At 30.6% G+C, this 22,847-nt stretch overlaps 2 protein-coding genes across 2 annotated transcripts in view; one reads left to right on the top strand and one right to left on the bottom strand.

Moving 5' to 3' along the window:
* Nucleotides 1-168: 168 nt before the first annotated feature.
* LOC139488006 (cytochrome b-c1 complex subunit 2, mitochondrial-like) lies at nucleotides 169-16,382 on the bottom strand. The gene is made up of 14 exons (XM_071273313.1): nucleotides 16,241-16,382; nucleotides 14,399-14,470; nucleotides 13,629-13,778; nucleotides 11,799-11,863; nucleotides 10,909-10,965; nucleotides 10,339-10,475; nucleotides 9,251-9,348; nucleotides 8,760-8,919; nucleotides 7,741-7,804; nucleotides 4,855-4,996; nucleotides 4,242-4,322; nucleotides 3,021-3,097; nucleotides 803-956; nucleotides 169-476 (listed from the first exon to the last, which is right to left on the bottom strand). The coding sequence occupies exons 1-14, from the start codon at nucleotides 16,280-16,282 to the stop codon at nucleotides 387-389; spliced, it is 1,389 nt and encodes a 462-aa protein (XP_071129414.1). The 5' UTR covers nucleotides 16,283-16,382; the 3' UTR covers nucleotides 169-386.
* A 230-nt stretch (nucleotides 16,383-16,612) lies between these two features.
* LOC139488023 (uncharacterized) overlaps nucleotides 16,613-22,847 on the top strand; it is a 93,038-nt gene continuing 86,803 nt past the window's right edge. Inside the window, exon 1 of the mRNA XM_071273337.1 lies at nucleotides 16,613-16,751. Within this exon, the coding sequence (XP_071129438.1) occupies nucleotides 16,634-16,751 (118 nt within the window). The 5' untranslated portion in view covers nucleotides 16,613-16,633. The remainder of the gene's footprint in view (nucleotides 16,752-22,847) is intronic.

Genomic DNA, 22,847 nt, shown 5'->3' with positions numbered 1-22,847 from the left:
TCAGTAGTATATAGAAAGCACTTATTCTGAATGACATCTTATCAAAGAAACTCTGTATTGGGTGTTGACAGCAACAGTGCAAAAAAAATACCGGTCTTTCTTCAAACAGTAAGCAGTACAAGGGAGACAACTAGCAGTTAACTGAACTTTTTTCAATGGATTACAAACTGAAACATCAATCATTTTATTTCACCAGTCATTTATAAATTAAATAGCTTATCCATCTACTAAATGACCAATTTTCATATAAAATATTATATCTCTTAACACATAAATAGTTTGGAACAATAAGTTCCATTCATAGTTTCAGTTCACATTCTTCTATTTTCAAACACTGTCAAAAATTTTGCTAATGTCAGATCTTCACAAAGTCTATGGTAACATTTTTATTTCTTCAGTTCATCTAAATATGGTACTACTTGAAGATCTCCTATAGCTGCCATTGATGGTTTTCCATTTATCACTTTCTTTGCAACCTGTTAATATAGTGTGTAAAATTATTAGTTTAAATTTCTTTTAACAAAATAATAAAACTATGAAATTAACTTTCTAAAATGTACTTTACAAGAAACACATTGAAAATATATCTTCTCAAATGGAACACAAAATAATGTCTTGTATAATAGAGTTTGGTTTGAGAAGTATCTCTTTCAATGTAATAAATGGTATATATTAAAAGTACTTAAAACAAAGTTCAGAACCATGAAAAAGATTCGACTAATCTGAAATTTCCAGTCAACTGAGTTAGTCACTATAAGTTATTAAGTACTTAATAACTTATAGTGACTAATTTTCCACTTACACTAGTTACATCTGATGTTTGTACAGCATCAATCATTTTCAGTACTTCAGCTGAAGTGGTAATTTTACTACTGCTAATAGCTTGTTCTCCAAGGTCTAACAATACATTACTGCTATCTTCTGTGTTCATACCAATGGCTGCCATTAACTGATTCCTAAAAAAGTTTAACAGGTCAGAAAATACTAGTATTCACTGCTGTTTAATCTTTAATTGTAAACATACTTACATTCACTTACGTTTAATATTCTGTACAAAGGAATATAATGTTTCAAGCAATAATGCTCTAGCTACAAGGCTATGCGAGTATGAATTTGAGTAGAAAAACTGAGGGTCTTATACGATATTAAATAGTTTCTTATTTAAGCTAGAAGAGAGCAGACAAAACAAGACAAATAAATAATTATGAAAAAAAATAAATCATTTAAGGTGGTACCTAACACTACAGGGAGATAACTCTGTAAAATCAGCAGAACGTTTTAATGACATAGTGTTCATAAGGGAATATCAAGCTTCTCAATGATCAAAATAAGTGTTTGTCAAACTGCTATACAGTCGGAAACCAGGTTGAAATAGAACAAAAGAATCGAAGCTCTTTGTTAGAGAAGGCGATAAATGTTTACTGTATTGTTTACTATAGTGACAACATTTTTAAAAGTTAATAGAAACAAACAAAATTGCAATTTTCTTCTCAATTACGAGGTGTTTTATTTTAAAAACACCATTTGCATAAGTTTTCAATTCATCTAGTACATAGTTAAGCAGAACAATTAGATATCAAGTCGACGACATGGGTATCTTTCAAGTTGGATGAAGAAAATGCATAACCTCCGATTTTTATGAAAAAATTACCACGGACGGAAAACATATCAATCTATTAGTTCAGTAATTTTCGTGTCTGCCCTTCCATTATGTGACTGAAGAAAAAATTCCAAAATATGGGTAATAATTGTATCGAAAAGAGAAAATCGAGTGCACCTTTTTATGTTAGGGCGTGTTTGAGTTGAGTATTTTGTCTTGATATCGTACAAAGTAAGAATATTTCATACATCGTCTCGCTTCAAATTCTATCATTTTATATATTAAAGCTACAGGTTGACTTTATAACACAAAAAAATCACAGTCCTAAAAGATGAAATATATGGGTCAAGTGAAATACCTATCTAATGAGTCACAAAAACAGAGAAGATGTGTTCGAATAGCTATTTTTTTTTACTGAAAGTACTTGACGACAGTCTTTCAAGTTGGATGTTGAAAATGCATATCTTCGAAAAATTCTAATTTTTTGTGTGTGATTACTAGGGTTTGTAGTCTTCATACACTAAAAAAATCTAGTCTGCCCTTCCACGAAATATTTAATTAGAATTTTTTGAAATGTTTATGAATTTTCGAAAATTCCACATGACAACCGATCAGACAATAGTTTTAAGTTGAATCAATGCAGACTAGATTTTTAACTGATGCTCATTAGCTAGTTAATACATTTGTCTTTTAAAATACAACTGACATATAAGGATCGTAATGGTGCAATGTGGATAAATTTATCGGTTTCCAAGAGCAATATTGGTTACGCGTCATCCCTACAATGGCTTCCATTTCTACCGATTGTGAAAATGAACTGGCGTAATGGGGAGATAATTTTGACGAAGTAGACTCCTGACTGTATATAACCAGTGTTATTTTTCTGATAAAACGGTTGGTTCAAATTTTTTGAAATTTTTATATTTATGTCAAAGGGTCAAAGTAAATACTTTGTCAAAATTTTAAGAAAATTAAACGAGCCAAATTAATTTTAGTTAAAGTGTTAGGTACCACCTTAAATAGTTTGTGTTGTTAAATTTTAGCAAAGTCACTATTGTATGATTTCCGTTCATGACCAATCAGCTGGACATTTGAGTAGTTCCTGTCATGCATTATAGCATTGGATATTAATAGTCTGCTATACCAATCAGATCTACCAAAACTACCCATGTGATCAACTCTAGTTTCATTGAACTGTTTCTTGACCTTACTTCTAAGGGACAGATTTCATTATAAGTAGAAATACATTTATTGGTGGTTATGAGCAACCATACAAAGTAAATACATGTACCTTGAAGTTCAAAAACTGTAGAGAAGGAAAAATGTGTTAGAGAAAGACATTAAAACTAATCCTATTGAGTTGACAAATTTATAAATTAAAAAAAAACACTATCCTGGTGCTGACAGACTTTATACTTACTTCCCTCGGACAACATCTTCATCTGTTACGCCATTCTTAGAGACATTAGCAAATGCATTCATTGCAGCTTTTATTCCCTGTAACGATAATAAAACAGTTATATCAGAGACAACAATATTGACTGATTGATCATAATGTCCAGCGGCAAATATTGCATACATATTCAGTCAGATTTGTCCACACTACTTTAAATTCAGACTTCTGGGGGCTCGCGGGTCTAAATCATTTTTTTTAATTTAATATAGGATTTCTCTTATTTTTCTATAAATGAACTTTATCTTATACTTAATAGAAAAATGAAATAAAAAAAATGGGGTCACCGTTCATTTACGCTCACAATCTGCCTTCGAAAGAAGCATACATTTTTGGTAATGTCCTTTTTTTCTGTTGAACTAATAGGAGAAATAGCGGTAATATCGAAATAAAAAAAGAACTAAATTACAGAAATCGCTTAAATTTTACAATTATTTAGTTTATGTACAGCTTATTCGAAAAAACAACAATAAAAAATATAGGTCACCGATGAGTTAAAAAAGATATTTCAATTTTGATGCCAAAAAAATGGCATTTTTGCACCAAAGGGAGATAATTTGGAGCTTTTCAATGATATCTACATTTTAAAAGTCACCTGGGGCCAACACGAATTGATTTTTTGGAATGATTTTTGTACCATATGATAAAGTAACAACTACTTAAGGTAATACATAAAATTTGTAATGAAAAAATAAGGTTTAAATTTTTTTCTGAAATCTAATAACCGCGAGCCTCCTTAATGTATGCATTTATGATTGTGTATCCTTGACCTCTTGCAAAAATGTGAAATCTAATTATATATATAAATGTGATTGCCAAAACATTATGAATGAAACTCACTTTTGAAATAATAAATGCAGGTTTTTATTAATACTATGTTCACAGGTTGTCTGAGTGAGGATGACCTTTAACTAAACAAAGATGCACTACTCAGAATAAGCTAACCATTCTTTACTCTTAATCTGAAATCAAAGCCTACAATATGGCAGAATCAAAGGCATAGTTAGGTCTCTTTTTGAACATACTTGTAGAAGTTATATGTTTTCAAATAGCTCACACACAATGCTACAATATATTAAATACTGTAGATTCAGAAATTATTGTGATGCAATAATAAATACATGCAACAATTTCTGATTTTACAGCAGACTGTATTAATTTTTAAAACTAGCATATCAAAGACAGTACCTGATCCATATCTTTGGCCTGAGCACACAAATAAAATCCAAATATACCAGAATCTGTGTAATTAGCATTTATACAGGAAGCCTGAAAATATAAGTTATTGTCTCTATAGTTAATAGTTTAAATGAAGAAACAGACATTTTTATAAAAGATGACAATTGATATCCATTACTAGAAGTTAAATGTGATTCATGAAAAACTCACAATGTTCATAGAAGCCCAATTTTTGGTAGATTCATTGAGGCAGGGTGGAATAAAAAAAATATATGTTTTCAAATTAATAGAAGTGTTGGTTTGATGTGGTTGAACAAAACTATGTGTGAATTTCAGTAAGTCAATTTCTTGGAAGGAAATGGGATACCAACAGGACAAATTGCTGACATTTACTTAGTAATAACTGACAAATCATTGTTAATTCGCTAAGGCTACTTTCATAAAAAAAATAGCAAGCATAAATGATCTAACAAAGTACAAGTGCATGTTATCTAATATTTTTTTATATATATAGGGAAACACCATCAGGAAATTGGTAATGCTTTTTAGCTAACAACTACACTACAGACAGACCCCTACCCCTCAAATCATAATATGGATATTATTTAGAAATATCACTTACTGCAAATGGGTTACCCTTAATAGCTTCTCCTACTCCTTTACCCAGTCTGTTGACTGTAGTATTCTCACTGTATTTCATGTAAGAGCCTGTTCCCATGATCATCTGTAGGACACCTACTGCATACAAATCTTTGCTGGTCAAACTGGAATCAAATCACACTTTTAAATAAATCAATGTTTTTATTTTGAGTATGTGCATGTGCAAGTTGTATTCTTAGAATAAAATGTGTTCCATAAATAAAAGTATGGAGGTGAAGGGTTGAATGTCAATTGATTTATTTCATTTTCATGAAACATAATTTTTATTTTATGAAATATAAACCATGAAATCCATATGATGCTCATGCTTATCTTCAGACATACCAATCACGCATTAGATTCTATTTTAATTGTTTTCTGAACTCTCTGTGAAGTTATTCTTTTATTTGGAAAAGCAGAGAGAATATATTCAAGTTCTGATCTTATTATATGTGGTAGATAGAAATGAACCAGATGCTCCGCAGGGCGTAGCTTTATACGACCGCAGAGGTTGAACCCTGAACGGTTGGGGCAAGTATGGACACAACATTCAAGCTGGATTCAGCTCTAAATTTGGATTGTGATTAAATAGTTGACACAGCATAGGTTTCTGACACAGAATGAATGTGTTCTAATGAACTTAAAATTTTTGTTTTCTCTTAGAGCAATTCTCTATGCTGTTGAATATTAATCCTCTCAAAAAAATGTTTGAAGAAATTTTCTTTTTTATTTATGAAATTTCAAATGAGAAAAATTGAACCCAATTTTTTTAATCACATCCCCCTTTCCCTTATTCCAAAACTAATCTCAATTAAAATTTCTAATGGAGTTTGCAACAATAACTACTCATTTAAATACATCATAAAATATTAAGATGTAAAAAAACTGCTTGTTATCACTGAATGGTAAAGATTATTTTAATTTATCAGTTGGTAGTAAAAAGTGAATATACATTGTATATTGTATATAACAAAGATTTAAGTTGATTCTGGACAAAGAAAGATAACTCCAATTAAAAAAAAATCTTGCTATTGCACAATATTTTGCAATTAGATATTTCTTGCTTACTATTCTGGACAAAGAAAGATAACTAATTAAAAAAAAATTTGCTATTTCACAATATTGTGCAATTAGATATTTCTTGCCATTGCGCAATACTGTGCAATTGAAAAGACTTGCTATTGCACAATACTTAATATAATAATTTTAGATCCTGATTTGGACCAACTTGAAAACTGGGCCCATAATAAAAAATCTAAGTACATTTTTGGATTCAGCATATCAAAGAACCCCAAGATTTCAATTTTTGTTAAAATCAGACTAAGTTTAATTTTGGACCCTTTGGACCTTAATGTAGACCAATTTGAAAACGGGACCAAAAGTTAAGAATCTACAAAAACAGTCATGACAGTTAGATTCGGCATATCAAAGAACCCCAATTATTCAATTTTGATGAAATCAAACAAAGTTTAATTTTGGACCCTTTGGGCCCCTTATTCTGTTGGGACCAAAACTCCCAAAATCAATACCAACCTTCCTTTTATGGTCATAAACCTTGTGTTTGAATTTCATAGATTTCTATTTACTTATACTAACATTATGGTGCGAAAACCAAGAAAAATGCTTATTTGGGTCCCTTTTTGGCCCCTAATTCCTAAACTGTTGGGACCTAAACTCCCAAAATCAATACCAACCTTCCTTTTGTAGTCATTAACATTGTGTTTAAATTTCATTGATTTCTATTTACTTAAACTAAAGTTATTGTGCGAAAACCAAGAATAATGCTTATTTGGGCCCTTTTTTGGCCCCTAATTCCTAAACTGTTGAAACCAAAACTCCCAAAATCAATCCCAACCGTTCTTCCATTCACTTTTACTAAAGTTAGAGTGCGAAAACTAAAAGTATTCGGACGACGACGCAAACGTGATAGCAATATACGACGAAAAATTTTTCAAATTTTGCGGTCGTATAAAAATAAGAAATATACAGTCATAGGACAAAAGTGAGTTCCTACAAAAAAAATGTCCTATCATTTCAACCAAAATTGATATTTTTCAAAAAAATATTACCAAGTAATTTTATGAGCGATTTTTATAAAATAGATATCATAAGAAGCAGAAATGTCTAAAATTTTATTGTTTATTTGGCCATAATTGTCATGAGGTTTGTTTTCCTTATCTGATTGGTTAACCACAAATGCAAATTTTTATGATTTTAATTTGGTTAGTATACATGGCAAACTTTTCAAGAAATATTTTACTTTCTGTTCACCTCGTCAGAAAATTAAAATGAGCAGGTATAATATCATGGCCAAAGAAACAATAAAACTTTAAACATTTCTAAATCTCATGGTATTTATTTAATAAATATATCGTGTGGTTATTTGGTTATATGTTTTTTGAAAAATATTAATTTTAGTTGAAATGATAGGACATTTTTTTTAGTGGGAACTCACTTTTGTCCACTGACTGTATGTCTAAATATATTCATGATATTTAGTTCATTGTTGAAGATCTAGACCAAAGAGTGAAGTCCCTTCATTTGGGCCCTGGTGGATAATTGTCTCATTGACATTAATACCACAGCTCCATATTTTCTACTTAACAAGTTAGTTTTACATTACAGTAAAGATTAAAATCAAAATAGATCATATTACTTCAGCATGAATATTGGAGCTAATTTGTCTTGCTGGAAGTTTCAAATGTATTTATGTATCACATAATAGTCATAGCAAGTTTAATTGTTTTCCATTGTTTGTTTATGTTCTTTGGTTCTATCTTAAAACATAGTGAGATTAGATATAAGGTCTAACAAATGTCAAAATGTTCTGCGAGTTCAATATCAAAGAGTTCTTATGTATATTTATTACCTTGGGCCTTCTGTCACAACTGCTACATGTGTCATAGGTTCATCAGATGGTAATCTAAGATTATCTGTAATGAAATAGCTATATATAGATAATCAGTAAATCTTTGCTATAATGTCATTATCAAATCCATCCCTTTAAAATTTGATGGCATTATTATCTAAATATTTAGATGAGTAAAAGCTGAGTGTTTAATAACCTGCTATATCATTGATTAGTCCTATAGTAAATGGTACAAATTTTAAGATAGTTGCAGGACTAAGACATTTGTCATTGGAAGAAAGTAGGCTAAAACATAAAAATGTTCACATATGTCCTTTATATTGAATAATATTAGCATACTGTGGATTCATTCATTTTCATGGGAACCAATTTTCATGGTTTGAGGAAAAATTGTATTTGCATGGTTTTTCCAAAAGCCTTCATACAAGCCAATAGAAATTTTGTACTTGGTTGAACATTTAAATTTGTGGTTCACATTTAACCACAAAATCCACGAAAATTGGTATCCCACGAATATTTATGTATCCACAGTATTAACAATTAATATGTGCAAGGGCTATTGCAGGTAGAATTGAATTGGAAGGTTGGACACGACACAACATTATATCTGTTTGTGTTGTATGGGTATAAACTCCAAAAACATGTTTTCCATATCAAAAATATACTTTAAAAAAAACAGGAGTAAAAAAAAGATACCATTCTTTTGATATTCTTTCTAAGTTGACTTATTTGTACCCTTCAATAACACAAAACTGTTTCAATTAAATTTTGATCTTGGTATGAAAGTCCTGTATCCTTTGTTTTCATGAAAACAAATGACTTAAAAACACAAATCAAGATGATGCCATCAAATGCAAGCAGTTGCTAAACATTTCAAATGCCTGTGCTTCTTTTGAGAAATATATAAATACTTATTTCAATATTTTAATGAGGCTACACCCTAATATGTTTTTCTTTCTCATCACAATTACATCCACGGTAACTTGGAGCAGAATACATTTTGTTGAAGAATATCTTACCGCCATGATAGACTGCTTTTTGTGTTGTGACAGTAGAACCTCCTCTATTGGGACCCTGAACATAGGCCTTTCCTTCTTCTACCAACTGGTCATGGTCCACACCTAGTCCAACTAATGCCATTCTGTCATTTGTAAACATTTTACTGTGGTAACCTTTCAACTAAATAATAATAAAAGAACATTAGTGTACTTGCTAACCAATTATTTAAAAGAAAAAAAAAATAGATAAAAAGAATGCACATGCAAAAATGGCTTGTCTGATATACTGATAATGTTTGAATTTTATGTTAAGAGTCCTTAAAGTAAAGTTTTTACTACAGATTTATAATAAACTTAAAAATAAACTTATGAGCGGGCTGTCTACATATTCAATTATATAATTGTTCTATTTCTTTTACTGTATTTTATCTGTGTCATTTGGTCTCTTATGAAGAGTTGTCAAATTGGCAATCATACCACATCTACTTTTTTATATTAACATTATAACTTACTTGATCAGGTTGAAATTTGTTAACATGATAAAATGGGGAATAAAGTGATCTTCCTAAAGTATCCCTGTAAGCAGCTTCATGAATCATTTCCATTAATCCTGAAAAATAAATAAACATACATAAAAAACAACCTAAAGAACTGTGATAAAAATTGAAAGTGTTGTACATGTTAGAGTAGAAGCCAGGTCATCTGTTCAAGTTGTCCTTTATTTCCATACTAGGGTCGGTTGTATTCATAGATGGGAGAATTGAAAGCTTGTATTAATGTACTAAATCAGAGTATACATATATATGTTTAAATTTAAATCTCTTGTTAAAATCAACCAAATTAGCTTATCTGAGTTTATGTTCAAATAAGATATTACTATTTGGCTAAAGGCCTACAGAAATAGCATATATTCACTTAAAAATATGACAATCATTACAAATGAGGAGATATGAATAAGAACTGCACTAAATTGTAAAACTTATGTTTAAATAAGAGCTCTGCATTACCAAGTATAATGTAAAGATGATAATTAAACTCTTGGTTAATGAAACACAACCAGAACAAGAATGTGTCCATAGTACACGGATGCCCCACTCGCACTACCATTTTCTATGTTCAGTGGACCATGAAATTGGGGTCAAAATTATAATTTGGAATTATAATTAGAAAGATCATATCATAGGGAACATGTGTACTAAGTTTCAAGTTGATGTAACTTTAACTTCATCAAAAACTACCTTGACCAAAAACTTTAACCTGGACTTCGCACTATCATTTTCTATGTTCAGTGGACCATGAAATTGGGGTCAAAACTATAATTTGGCATTAAAATTAGAAAGATCATATCATGGGGAACATGTGTACTAAGTTTCAAGTTGATTGGACTTCAACTTCTTCAAAAACTACCTTGACCAAAAACTTTAACCTGAAGCGAACGGATGGACGGACGTACAGACGAACGGAGGCACAGACCAGAAAACATAATGCCCCTCTACTATCGTAGGTGGGGCATAAAAATAGTTTTTATGACTTTGCCTAGACAACAAACTACCAGATTTTCAGAACAATAGAAAAGTTTAAAAAAATTGAAATTACTCACTTATTTCAGGATTTCCAATCATATTAGCAATATCAATAACCATTTGTTGCTGAACAGTTCCGTTTTCTACCTGCCATGCATCATATAATGGATTTAATGCTACATCTCTTAAAATCTCTGCTGTTTGAGTCTCAAATCTATTTAAATACACAAGCATTTCAAAATGATTTATTCACTTTTACATTTGTTATATATTATAAGCAGATAGTAAGTAGCATAAGATCCAACATATTTTAGATCAGATATAAACTAACATTAGTATCACATGCTGATAATTAATTAGATATGATATTTAAATTTTCTCTTCATTTTATTCAGAAATTCCTTTACTTCATAATTTTTCCTTTTTTGAAAAGGAAAGAAGACTGTTTCTGATAATGCTAAAAAGTACACCTATTGGAGTATTAAATGGTTTCTGCAAAGGTCAAATCACTGTTTAATGTGCAATTTTAAGTTTAATAGTAAATCTGACTGTACAACATGGATACAACAGGAATGTGCTTTGAGGATAAATACAAAAATCTGAACTTTTTTTTTACTTAATTGAAAAAAATAAAATAATATACTTACAACTGATTTCTCAAGGCTTCAGCACTGTATATCATATACTCTCTGGTACCGGTACACCTGATAAATAAAATAATATATAGTGTTATCAAATGGGTGTTTTCATATTAATACTGTAATATGTTTAAATACAGTCGTATTGGCTAGAGGTGAGAACCAATATGACTGCACAAATAGTAAATGCTTGAAATCAAAATAAAAGAGAACTTATCAAATTGAATCATCTTGAATTTTATAATATTCTGTCATACATTTATCATATATGATTATTAAACTAAAAAACTGAGTACCATTTAGCAAAGTACAAATAAACAATTCTTCATTATAAATCATGTATTAATCTAACCATCTTACAATTTGAAACTGCATCTTAATACTCTTTGATTAATAGATAAGAAAAGATACAAATATTAAATATCAACAACAGAATCAATGAATCAAACCATAAAAAATATACAAATGTATACACTATCCTGTATGCAAGAATTTGGTAATTAAACCAAATGTTCATGCTACTGCAATTTACTATAGAATGAAACAGCATATCTTAAATATTATTTTTAACACATCTCAATCATTGAAAAATACACCATAATACATTGACAAATTACCTCGATTTTTATTGTTTTGTGTGAAATGAACGAGTTTAATAAAGCATAACCATCAATGCATACAAAATACTAGTTTTGTATCTTGAAAAATTAAGTCTGATGTTAATTTCAAGGATGGACAGACAAAACCATAACACTATATAAGAGAGCTTTTAATTTTATATATCTTTTTCATGATGCCTATTAAGCGGTGTATTTATTTTGAAGTCACTGAATCAAATACTATTACTGATGTGTCAACACTTCTTTAGCAGAAACTTTTTAACAGACATTTAGTCTTACCCCAAGTTTCCCCCACTTTCCTCTACTGCTCTGACTAAGGATGTATCTAACCAATTCAATGTACTCTGAAAATAAACGAACCAATTTGAATGTAACTAGTTCATAAGAATACACAGTCTGAAGTCTTCATGTTAAGGAAGATATAAAAAAAAATCAAAGGGCTTGTAAGCAATGAAGGGTAAAGATTGTGTTAATTTATCAGTGGGAAGTAAAATTAAATATTGCATTGTCAACAACGCTTTGGTTGTAGTTGATTCAATTAAAAATTCTGGACAATGGGAGATAACTCCAATTTTTTAAGATGACTTTTATCAATAACATCATTTATATTTCTAGAACCGATATAAAATTCTGCACCTTGTAAAAGTTAAATTATTTTATTGACAGGTGTAACATTGTTTTGTGACTTGAGTATCTGAGCATTTTTTACATGGAGAATTTTCTGGAAAAGGATAGGATGTATAGAATGCTATGATCAATGCACTATATTTTTTTGTAACAAAAAAGGTAGTGATAAGCCTTGGAAGATTTAGATATCAAGTCAGTAACATAGAATTTTGTACCAGTTTCAATATTTTCAATGACTTGAATATCAGCATAATAAGTTTTCATAAATAGTTGGAGTCTCTTGACTCTGAAGTCAAGTATGTAATGGAAATATCAAAACACAACACAATAAGATGTTCTCAATTACAGATTTGATTTTTGGTGTTTTACGCCACTTTTTAGCACCACATTTAGTCTATTTCTTGATGGCCAGTTTTTATTGTTGGAGTAAGAGCAGTGTTTTCCATTCGGCATTCAAGCCGGGTGTGCCGACCACCTTCTTTTGAAAGCCGACCACCTTTCGATTTAAGGAGGTGGTCGGCTTTTTTTTCAAATTCCGGATTTTTTTCGGTTTCATACCGTTAAAATTTGAATATTAATCGCGCCTCGCTGATTTGTTTTCATTGACAAAGATGGCGTCCAATCGTCAAATTTCAATGTTTTCATTTATCAATCGTGGAAAAAGAAAGGCAGATGACGATGATGATAAAGAAAATACCAGACCAAATAAGTTAAAGAAAATTGATAGTAATGTTGAAGTTGTGGAAATTGAACAAAAATCAACCAAACAACAAAAAAGACACGCAAGTGAAGACAAATATGAGCATGACTTCAAATGGCTTATATTCACAGAGGAAGGATACTACTGTTCTGTGTGCCAAAAATACGGCACAAAAGCAAGAAACAGGACAGAAACCTGGATCGAAAGGCCTTGCATTCGCAGGAGGAGGGAGTCCTGCAAGAGCCATCTGTTATCAAATCAAAGAATATTTGACAACTAATATGACTACTTCTATTTATGTTTTTTCAACTCCATTAAATGTGAATGTTATACTAATCTTTATTTTTGTGATCCCCACGTGCACCCACAGTAAATAAATAAAAAACCGGTTGGTCATTTAAAAAATAACCACCCGGTTGCAAGTGATTTCTTTAAAACACCCACCTTACCTTAGTGAAAAAAGGAAAACACTGAAGAGACATCTAGAAGACAAAAATAGTCTAGTTTTATCAGGTATATTATATGCATCTATTTTGTCTTTTGTTTTTGTGGAGTATTCTGGGTTTCTGCCTTTATAACATTTACCACACATTTGCTTCATTCAAAGTTAACATTCAATTAGCCAAATGCTATAAATCGAACCTCCATGAAAAAATACTTCTCGCTACATTGAAGACCCATTGGTGGCCTTCGGCTGTTGTCAGCTCTATGGTCAGGTTGTTGTCGCTTTGACACATTCCCCATTTCCATTCTCAATTTTATTCTAAAACAATACTACTTACAAGAGTAGTGGCATTTCTCAAAAAGTGAGTAACCCCAGCATCACTGTATGACTCAAACCTTGAGCCAGCATTTACTACAAGTGCTATTTGGGAGATTGGGGAGTTATTTTCCAATGATGCTACTGTCAGTCCATTGTCTAGTTTGGTGACCTGAATAAAAATTAAGAAAACTTAATAAAAATATAGTTCAAATGATTCAGTGTAAAGGTTAAAAATTATGTGTTGCAGCTAAGCTGATTTCTTAAGGTATAAATGTTAAAGCTATGTAATAATTCCTATATTTAAAATATTGGAATAAAGAAAACAAAATTCAAATCTCTGGAGTTTTTTGCAACAAACAAAAAGACAAAATAAAATAAATAAATAAATAAAACATAGCTCCTTTTCAATGTCACTTACCAATGATAGATATGTAATTACTTCTTAGGAAAGACATTCTTCACTAAGACAATAAAATAATTTTTTGAAAAGTAAATAAACACAACCATCACCAAAATCATTTGAGTTAAAAAGTAAAACTAAACATAGCTTTTAATAAGAAGTAAAAAAAAACTATGTGAATAAATTTAAAAAAAGATGTTCATAAAAAGTAAAAAGAAAAATATAAATACAGTTAAAAATTATTTAAAATTGTTTTAAAATCTGTAGCTAACAGATATACTGCTATTGACTTTCATTTCAACTTAACTTTCCAATTTAATCATCTATTAGTTTTTTTTACATTTATAATGACCATCATACAAATACAAACTATTGACAATTATAAATACCCTCGGTGCCTGTTTGGTCAACTGTGCAGATGAATCTGAGGTGGCTGTTGCACTTGTTCCATATAGTCTAGCCTAAAAAATTATAAATAATATACCATATATATATTCTGTAAATATGAGACAAACAGAAAAATCTACATTGTAATTTTTTTTACCAGCAAAACTGATGTAGTAAAACCTGTATGACAAATGCAATGTATTAAAATGATTCATGATATGATTCATTTTATTTTTACTTCGCAATATGGATTATACCTCTGAAGTGTTGTCAATATATATAGAATTTATCATCTAGATTATATTACAACAAAGATGATACGATATTTCTTCACTCAAGGCTGTTAACTTTCACATTTAAACTAAAGAGTGAGGCTTTCCAAGCTTTTTAAATGTAAAATATAACTGATTTCCAGAAAGTATCATTATCTAATGTACATATATATGGAGAGTACTCATACCACATCTTCTTATCGAAAAATAACTTTAATTATATTAGTTTTATTCTTCACAGCCACAGGCAAATTAACAATGAAGGTCTTCTGATTGTTTTTATTTACAGTCATCTTCTCTATCCATTTTATCATCTGAATCACTTTCTCAGATTTTAAAAGTATAATTTGTTGACTCCTTTGAAGGGTTTAACTTAAATCACCAATTATTTGCCAGGGATGGCTCCATAAACAAATTTAGTAACTACATGAAGATTACCGCTTAAGTTTTAAAATGAATTTTGGAAACCAGTACCAGAAATTGGCATCGGGTACAGCTATTGATCCATGCACAGTCTTCACGATTAACTGCAAAATCTACAGGCCCAGAGCTCAATTTTTGAAAATTTTTAGTTAGATTCTGTTGGCTTGTAGATATGATTTTTACAGGCCAGAGAGCAATTTTACCAGCCTGGGCTGCCACTCATCGTGAAGACTGCATGTAAACACTACTGGAAATAGTTATGGTACATCTATAAATTACCAAAGTAAAAAAATGTCAAAAAGTCATGAAAATAAAATAAAAAACAATGTAAACAAACCAACAAGTGTTTTCCTATACGAGTTATCCTTTCTTGATTTTCGTGACCTCAAGATTAGATTCAATATGGTCGAACAAAATAGGCGGAGAATGTATACAAACGGAAATAATTAGATAATAGCGTTAAGGAAATGAATATTCAAACATAAATTGGTACGTCATATCCTAGAAAAATGTATAACAAAACGAACTATATCTATAGACAAGCTTTGCATGGATTATAAACAATATTATTTTGGGAAATGCACCTCATCTCTAATCCCGGCTGATCCGGCCGCTTGAACTTTTGACGCACAAAACAATCACATTTCCATTGTGGGGTCAGATATTTTGCTTTATGACGTCAAAATTTAACAGGAACCTGTGTGATTTCCAGTAATGGCGGACAAATAGCAATAAGGTGTATTCCGAACGTTTTGAAATAGGAAAAATCAGTAGCTCTATGGTCTGCAAATAGTCAAAAAATAACATAAGGACCTAAGAGCTATGGTACCGCAGCTACATTTGTACATTATCATTTATACTAAAATTAAAGTTGAAATAAAGTGATCACATAGAATTTCTATTAACAATTGCTAGATTAGTTCGAAGAACGTCATACATTGCATGCATATAATAAATAGATTCCAAAAATTCGAAAATATTGTCAGATTCTTAAGTGATGTTAGAACTTTATCTACTATTTTATAAATGGTTCGGTTATGTTTCTAACGCCAAGGTCAAAAAAACTTTTTTGTTAAATTTTGCCAGATGTACAGCTTTTTTTACACTGTCCCAAGGAAATTCGTTTACAAAATGAAAAGTGTATCATACTTTCAGAGATCTTAAAAGACGTGAAGATGTTCTAGATGTCATTCTTGTGATTAAAGCAGCAAAACAGCGAGTATTTTCGCCTGCTGGAAATAAGAAAGGGTCACGTGACTTTAGTAGTTATTCCCCCTTACTAAAATATGGAACACATGTATAACTCTATTACGACCGTTGCATATTTTTTAGATTTGTATTGGTTTCAAGAAATTTCAGTTGAAGAAAATTAAAACATATCATGATTTGAGAATCATTAATCGCATCATTTTTAAATTAATTGCTGGCTCATTGAGAAACGTGTTTATTTCTTTTTTCATTTTGAGATGCCCTAATTTTATGGATCATTCCGAAAATTTAGCGCCATTTTCGGAAGTTTTCGGTATTTATCATTACCAAGAAATGGATGACCATGTGAAAGAAAAAGTCAAACTTGTACTTGAGGTTTTACTGAATTCAAGTACCCAAATTAAAGATGATACGTGTTTGAACAAACTAATAGACCTGTTGAGAACGAAATGTATGATATACATAGTTTCAAAAAAAGATCAATTGAAATTTACAGTTTGTTGTCTACAGCCTTCACTATTATTTCACTTAGCAGTCTAGATCATTCTAAGGCTAATTGTCTCAGACAATTAGCTATAGGCTGAGACAAATAGTATATCTAGTATACTTTAGTCCCTGTAGTATACCTGTCTCTAACCAAGGGTAGAGAAGGCTTGAGCATAGCAACAATGTTTGACTGAACCACTATATGATCAGTATATGTGTCTGTCTTTATTTGTCATATGCCTGCAAAATTAGTGGTCCTTCCTCGTTTTAAAATTTTTAACTTTTTAAAATTTCATAGAAAATTTGAATTTTTATGGTCAAACATATATTATGCATGTGAAAATACTTGAGAGACTTGGAAAATCTTCTTGGGTAGATCTCCTGTAGCTTGCCATAGGCGGATCCTGGGCCCCCCCTTTCGTGGGAAAAATTTGGTTGCTTATTTAGGGAATCACTGAAGCATGACTGTAGCCAAATGATCGAACTTAATTATTTGTGGTGATTAGGAAAGTAGAGGAACATAGAATAAATGTGTAAAAACTATGGAGCTATTGAATGTGTTCAAAGTATTAAATTTTCAAAGAACTTATTGTGTTAAAAAGGGGATATTTTACCACAAGGAGCCGCATCACAAAAGGATGTTCGGGGTTTGCTAATTTACGGAAAAAGTAATCTCACTTCGTACCCCGAAAATTTAACCACATATGTGAAAATGTCACAGCTTCGAAACGAGCTATCATACATATCCAAGTTTACGATATGGACTGAGCTACAGGAAAAAACGTTACCATTACCGCCTATGTAAAAACAATTAAAGATATTGAGCCATCTACTAGAACTGCTATTGTATGAAATTGTTACAAATGTTTGTGGTCCCATTTTCTCTCCAAACATACTTGATACCATTGGTGAGAACTTCTTTTGTACTTTCAAGTATTTAAATGTATCCCTAGCATGACATGTGTATTGCATGGGAAATTGACCTAGAATGGACTTGCGTTATAAGGTAACTCATGTAGCCCATAATTTGATCAAATTAATACACATGTCAACTGAATCGTGAGAAAGAAAGTTGGAAATGCAAACGGTGTGATACCAAATAAGGTTTTTGTAAAAGAATATTTCATATTGATTAAAGATGCATAAAAAAGGATACACAAATAAGTATAATTTAATCAACACAAGCGGATCAAGGGGGCCTGGGGCCCCCTTTCTTGGGAAAAATTTAGTTGATTATTTACAATGATAAAGGGAATCACTAAACAAACTGGCGTGGGTCCCCCCTTGTGTCAGTTAGGGTGCCTCCTTTATGAAAAGTTCTGGATCTGCCACTGATTAAGATATTAAACTAATGATTGAATGTAGATATTTTACTCCGGAATCTAAATTGATTGTTTTCTCTCTATCTTTTATACATATTAATTGAAGGTAATTAAGATATTTAAATTTTATTTTAAAAGATTTTAATTACCTTTCATCTTAACATAAAAGGCTTCCATTAATCTAATTACTTCAGTATACTTCTTAATTAAATGATTACATATTAAACCTGAAAATGAGTCTTAATCTTTAAAAATTGTTTTAACGTATTTGATACTATAGACTTAAAACATCAAGTATTAAATTAGAAAAAGATACTTCCTATGTATAATATTTAAATTGAAAAAAATAACAATATCTCAATTTATTGATTTACTGATCATTTTGTCAACTGTGGAACCTGTGGATGGTTTAGGTGGATGGGGATTTCTGTGAGAACAAAGGGCAAAATATATAAAGAAAAGAGAAAATGGACAAAACAAAAGAGAACTGATAGAGAATAATGGACTCAAAGTTAAAAGAATAGAGAATAATGGACTCAAAGTTAATAGAATAGAGAATAATGGACTCAAAGTTAAAAGAATAGAGAAAAATGGACTCAAAGTTAAAAGAATAGAGAAAAACGGAATACAATTTTAAAGAATACAAAACTGAAGGACCATCATTCAGACCCCCATAAATAGATTACATAGGTTTTGTCACCGGTGTATATCAAACATAGTACCTAATAACAATTTCCATATATGGGTTATAAAACAATGTGTTACATATATATTATCTTAAAATGATAAATAATTAACTTTCAATTTTTGAAATTGGAAAATGAGTATAGAATAATAGTAAAATTAGATCAAAGAAAATGCACACAAGCTGTGAACTGTTTGTTGTTCTGAAAAGATAATTACTCATACTTACATTCTGATTTCAAAGAATGTTTTTTTTTTCTCAAGGATTGTTTATTTTGTCCTCAAAGAATGTTTATTTTACTTGAGTTGTTTTCATTAATGAGATTTATGATATAAATATAACTAAAATTTTCATCAATCATCATACATGTAATCATTATGGCTATCAGAACTGCTACATTAGCCATTGAGTTGAGCACTGGAGAGGATATCAATAACCTGTTCCGTTACATGTCACCATCAGTTACACCTGAACTTTCACCTCATCTATCTGCTCTAACACCACCATCACCAACAACTAAGTCAGCAACACAGCCACCAATGTTTGTAACAACGTCAACACAAACAACACCAACACACGAGGAGCAGCAGGCATTTTTACTCAAACAGTCTCTACAAGCAATTGAGAAACAGCTTCAACTCAGCAACACCAGACTCGAGGAGATGGAACGCATCCTAACAAGGCAAGGCAACTTTCTCAAAGAGCTAGTTTCCACATGTCCAAAATAGAACTTGAAGAAGAATTTTAAGAACTTCTAGGTGATTTCTGTATATTTGCATGTCCAATGGAGTGGTTGTGCAGTCCCTTTTTTAAGTTCTTTTCATGACATGTACAAAATGTATATAATTACTATTATTTAATATTTATTTTATATTCTAGTATGCATTTTTATTTTGAAAAGGCTGTAAGTGTCTCATATATCTTAATGACAGGGATCTAGTATGCCTATGGTTTAAAGATTTTTATAGTACTTATGATGTTTTATATTAGAAAGTTACACTATAATAAACTATTTACTTACTTACTTTCTTATTTCTTTTTGTAGTTGTTTGTTCAACTAGTTTGTTAAAAAATGTTCAGAAATATTGCATTATCTTAATTAATTTCAAGACATAGCTGGACCTCTGACTTGTCTATAACTACAGAAAAAAGTTTGTATACAATTACAAAACAAAACAGATATTGTTTAAAGTGCATACAACATTTCATATAAAAGTACTACAAAATGTAACACCAAACATTGCATGAAATGCAATAAAAAATCTATGGTACTGACTTGATATCCAAAATAATTGAATTCCAAATCTTCCAAGGTTATTACTTTTGCAAGGTGCAAGAATCTTATATGTGTTCTAAAAATATCAATGATGTCATTGTTAAAATCATCTTTTAAAAATTGGTGTTATCTTTCTTTGTCTAGGATTGCACAGGTACCAGTCTGGTATTAGCTGGAATAAGTGATATGTATGATTTGAACATTCATTTAAAGCAAACATAATGTTGTTAAGAGCTTTTATAGTATTAAAGCTGATTGTAACAGCTTGAATTAATAATATTGTATGAATAACACCTCCACGCAATGTAAATATAAAATATGTATCTCTTATCATGATCATTGAGAAAATATGTTTGGTTGTTTTTTTGTTTGTTTGTTTGTTTGTTTGTTTGTTTATTTTTTTGTATTTGTATTTTGTAAATGTCAGCTGGTATCATTTCTGTATAGGAATTTACACCAATAAAATTATTTGATTGGATTTGATTTGATTTGATTTGGTATTAAAACTCCAGTTTTCGTGGCATGTCAGAACATGAAGTGAAATAGAATTGTCCAATTTTCTGAGAAAAAAATTGGACTCTGTTTAATTAAAAGTTTATGCTGAATTGTAACATATATATAGATTTAAAAAATCTTGCAACCCTGTGAGGAAATTGGAATGATATCATGTTTACTGGAAGTGGTGTGGCATTGTTAACTTTTAGTCTTTGTGGCATGACCCACTTTTTATTTGATTAAATCACAATTTCACATTACTACATACATGATATGAACTTAAACATTTTTTTCTACATACAATGTGGACTTTGGTGTGCCCAGAATCACAAAACATGATTTAAGTACTTTTTATAAAATAAAAATCATGGGGTATCAGAGCTCCAGATAAGAATTCACAAATTGGGTTTTTTACCCACCATTTTCTTACATAATTGGGTGATAAAGTTTTTTAATTGCATTATCAATTCCAATTCACCCCTCATGTTAATATCAAATTGGGTTTTTCACCACCAAGCTCCTGAATGTATTGGGTTTTTTCATCAACACAATATTGAATATTTAGGCAATATCAACCCCAGATTTTTTTCCATCTTAAATATGTTCTTTCTTTGTTTAGCTGTTTTATTTGGTTTAGGGTTAGGGTTAGGGTTATTTGCTAGCTGTTTTATTTGGTTTATTCACTGAGGAGCAATTTTAGGTTTAATTTGTGGCCCGTTCCAAACCTTCTGCCAGTTTTGTATTTTCTCACAAAAACGGATATAAGTATTCACAGGCACTCGTCTTACACCTTTATATAATAAATTCGGAGACCAGTGCCTGTGTGTGTATTCATTAATTAACCGTAAAATGAAGAAAAAAAAATATTACATAAACTCTAATTATACTTGAATGATTTTGGTTTATTCAATTTATATAAATCTAGGTTTAGTTGTCTTTTATTAGAACTTTTGGTTTCTCATGCTTTATCATGTCATAATTGATTTGGCCTTTTATGGCAAGCCGTTCTCGTCAAAACTATGTTTAAACACTTTTTTTAGACAAAAATACACACTGAGATTTAAAAACCTAAAATAACACACTGAGAAATCGAAATTACACACTGAGATTTAAAAAAATAAAAAACACGCACTGAGAATTCAAAATTACACACTGAGATTTTAAAAAGACACACTGAGATGAAATAAATTGAAAAACACACACTGAGAATTGTTAATTACACACTGAGATTTCAAAAATACACACTGAGATTGATATGCAAATTACTAATGAATATTCATGCGATGAATAATTCAACAGATTAATATCTTGATCTCAAGAACTCTTGTCATTATAATGAAATGCGATTCCTTCAACCAACATTCGTAATAAATTTCAAGACTTAACATCGCTCATATTCATAAATTTGTTGCCTATAATTCAGATCATTACTACCAGTAATTAAACATCTGTCCCTTTTCAAAAGTCTTCCGACTGTTTCCCTGATTTCGCTAGTTAATCTTTTATATTTTTGTTACGTTTATATGCTATAATAGACACTTGAGTAAAAATTTCACTGTATTCTTTTGCAGATTGTTCCAATGTTTTCTTATAATTTTAATAAAGTTTTTCACCATTTGGTTATATTTTGTAATAAGAGTAAGTGGGTATTTTTCTTGTTCTTGTATTTCTAAAGGTTTTTTTATTAATAATTTGGAACCAAATCGAAGGACTAACGAGTTCTGTCCCCTTGTTGTTTTAAGCTTGTAATAGATTCAGATTAAGTATGCTAATTAGATATGTGCGCATAAAAAGTGCGCACAAATCTCAGTGTGTAATTTTAAATTCTCAGTGTGTAATTTTAGATTCTCAGTGTGTAATTTCAAATTCTCAGTGTGTGTTTTCAGTTTATTTATTCTCAGTGTGTCTTTTTGAAATCTCAGTGTGTAATTTTCAATTCTCAGTGTGCATTTTTCATTTTTGTAATCTCAGTGCGTCTTTATGAAATCTCAGTGTGTAATTTTTAATTCTCAGTGTGTAATTTTCAATTCTCAGTGTGTAATTTTCAATTCTCAGTGTGCGTTTTGAAGTTTTCAAATCTCAGTGTGCTTTGTTGTAATTCTCAGTGTGTAAATTTTTCGAAAAATGGTTTAAACATAGTTTTGACGAGAACGGCTTGCCATAGCCTTTCACTTTTTCCAACTGATTTCGTTTTTGACGAAACCCCGTGTTTATTAGCAATGTTCTCATTAGAAGGTACGCACACACGCCCGTGCTTTCGATGGACGCTTCCTACAACACTGT

The sequence above is a fragment of the Mytilus edulis genome, chromosome 9 (assembly GCF_963676685.1).
Source record: "Mytilus edulis chromosome 9, xbMytEdul2.2, whole genome shotgun sequence".
In the NCBI taxonomy this organism is placed as follows: domain Eukaryota; kingdom Metazoa; phylum Mollusca; class Bivalvia; order Mytilida; family Mytilidae; genus Mytilus; species Mytilus edulis.
The sequence above is the reverse complement of the archived record's forward strand: the minus strand, read 5'-3'. Positions and strand labels throughout refer to the sequence as shown.

Bases quoted from the DNA above. Each gene is read 5' to 3' on its own strand.
- LOC139488006 (XM_071273313.1), bottom strand. From the start codon at position 16,282: ATGACATCTAGAACATCTTCACGTCTTTTAAGATCTCTGAAA. The intron at 7,805-8,759 runs GTAAGATATTCT...ATTTCATTACAG, and splicing joins AAAAGCAGTCTATCATGGCG to ATAATCTTAGATTACCATCT. The intron at 957-3,020 runs GTAAGTATAAAG...AAACTTTTTTAG, and splicing joins GAAGATGTTGTCCGAGGGAA to GAATCAGTTAATGGCAGCCA.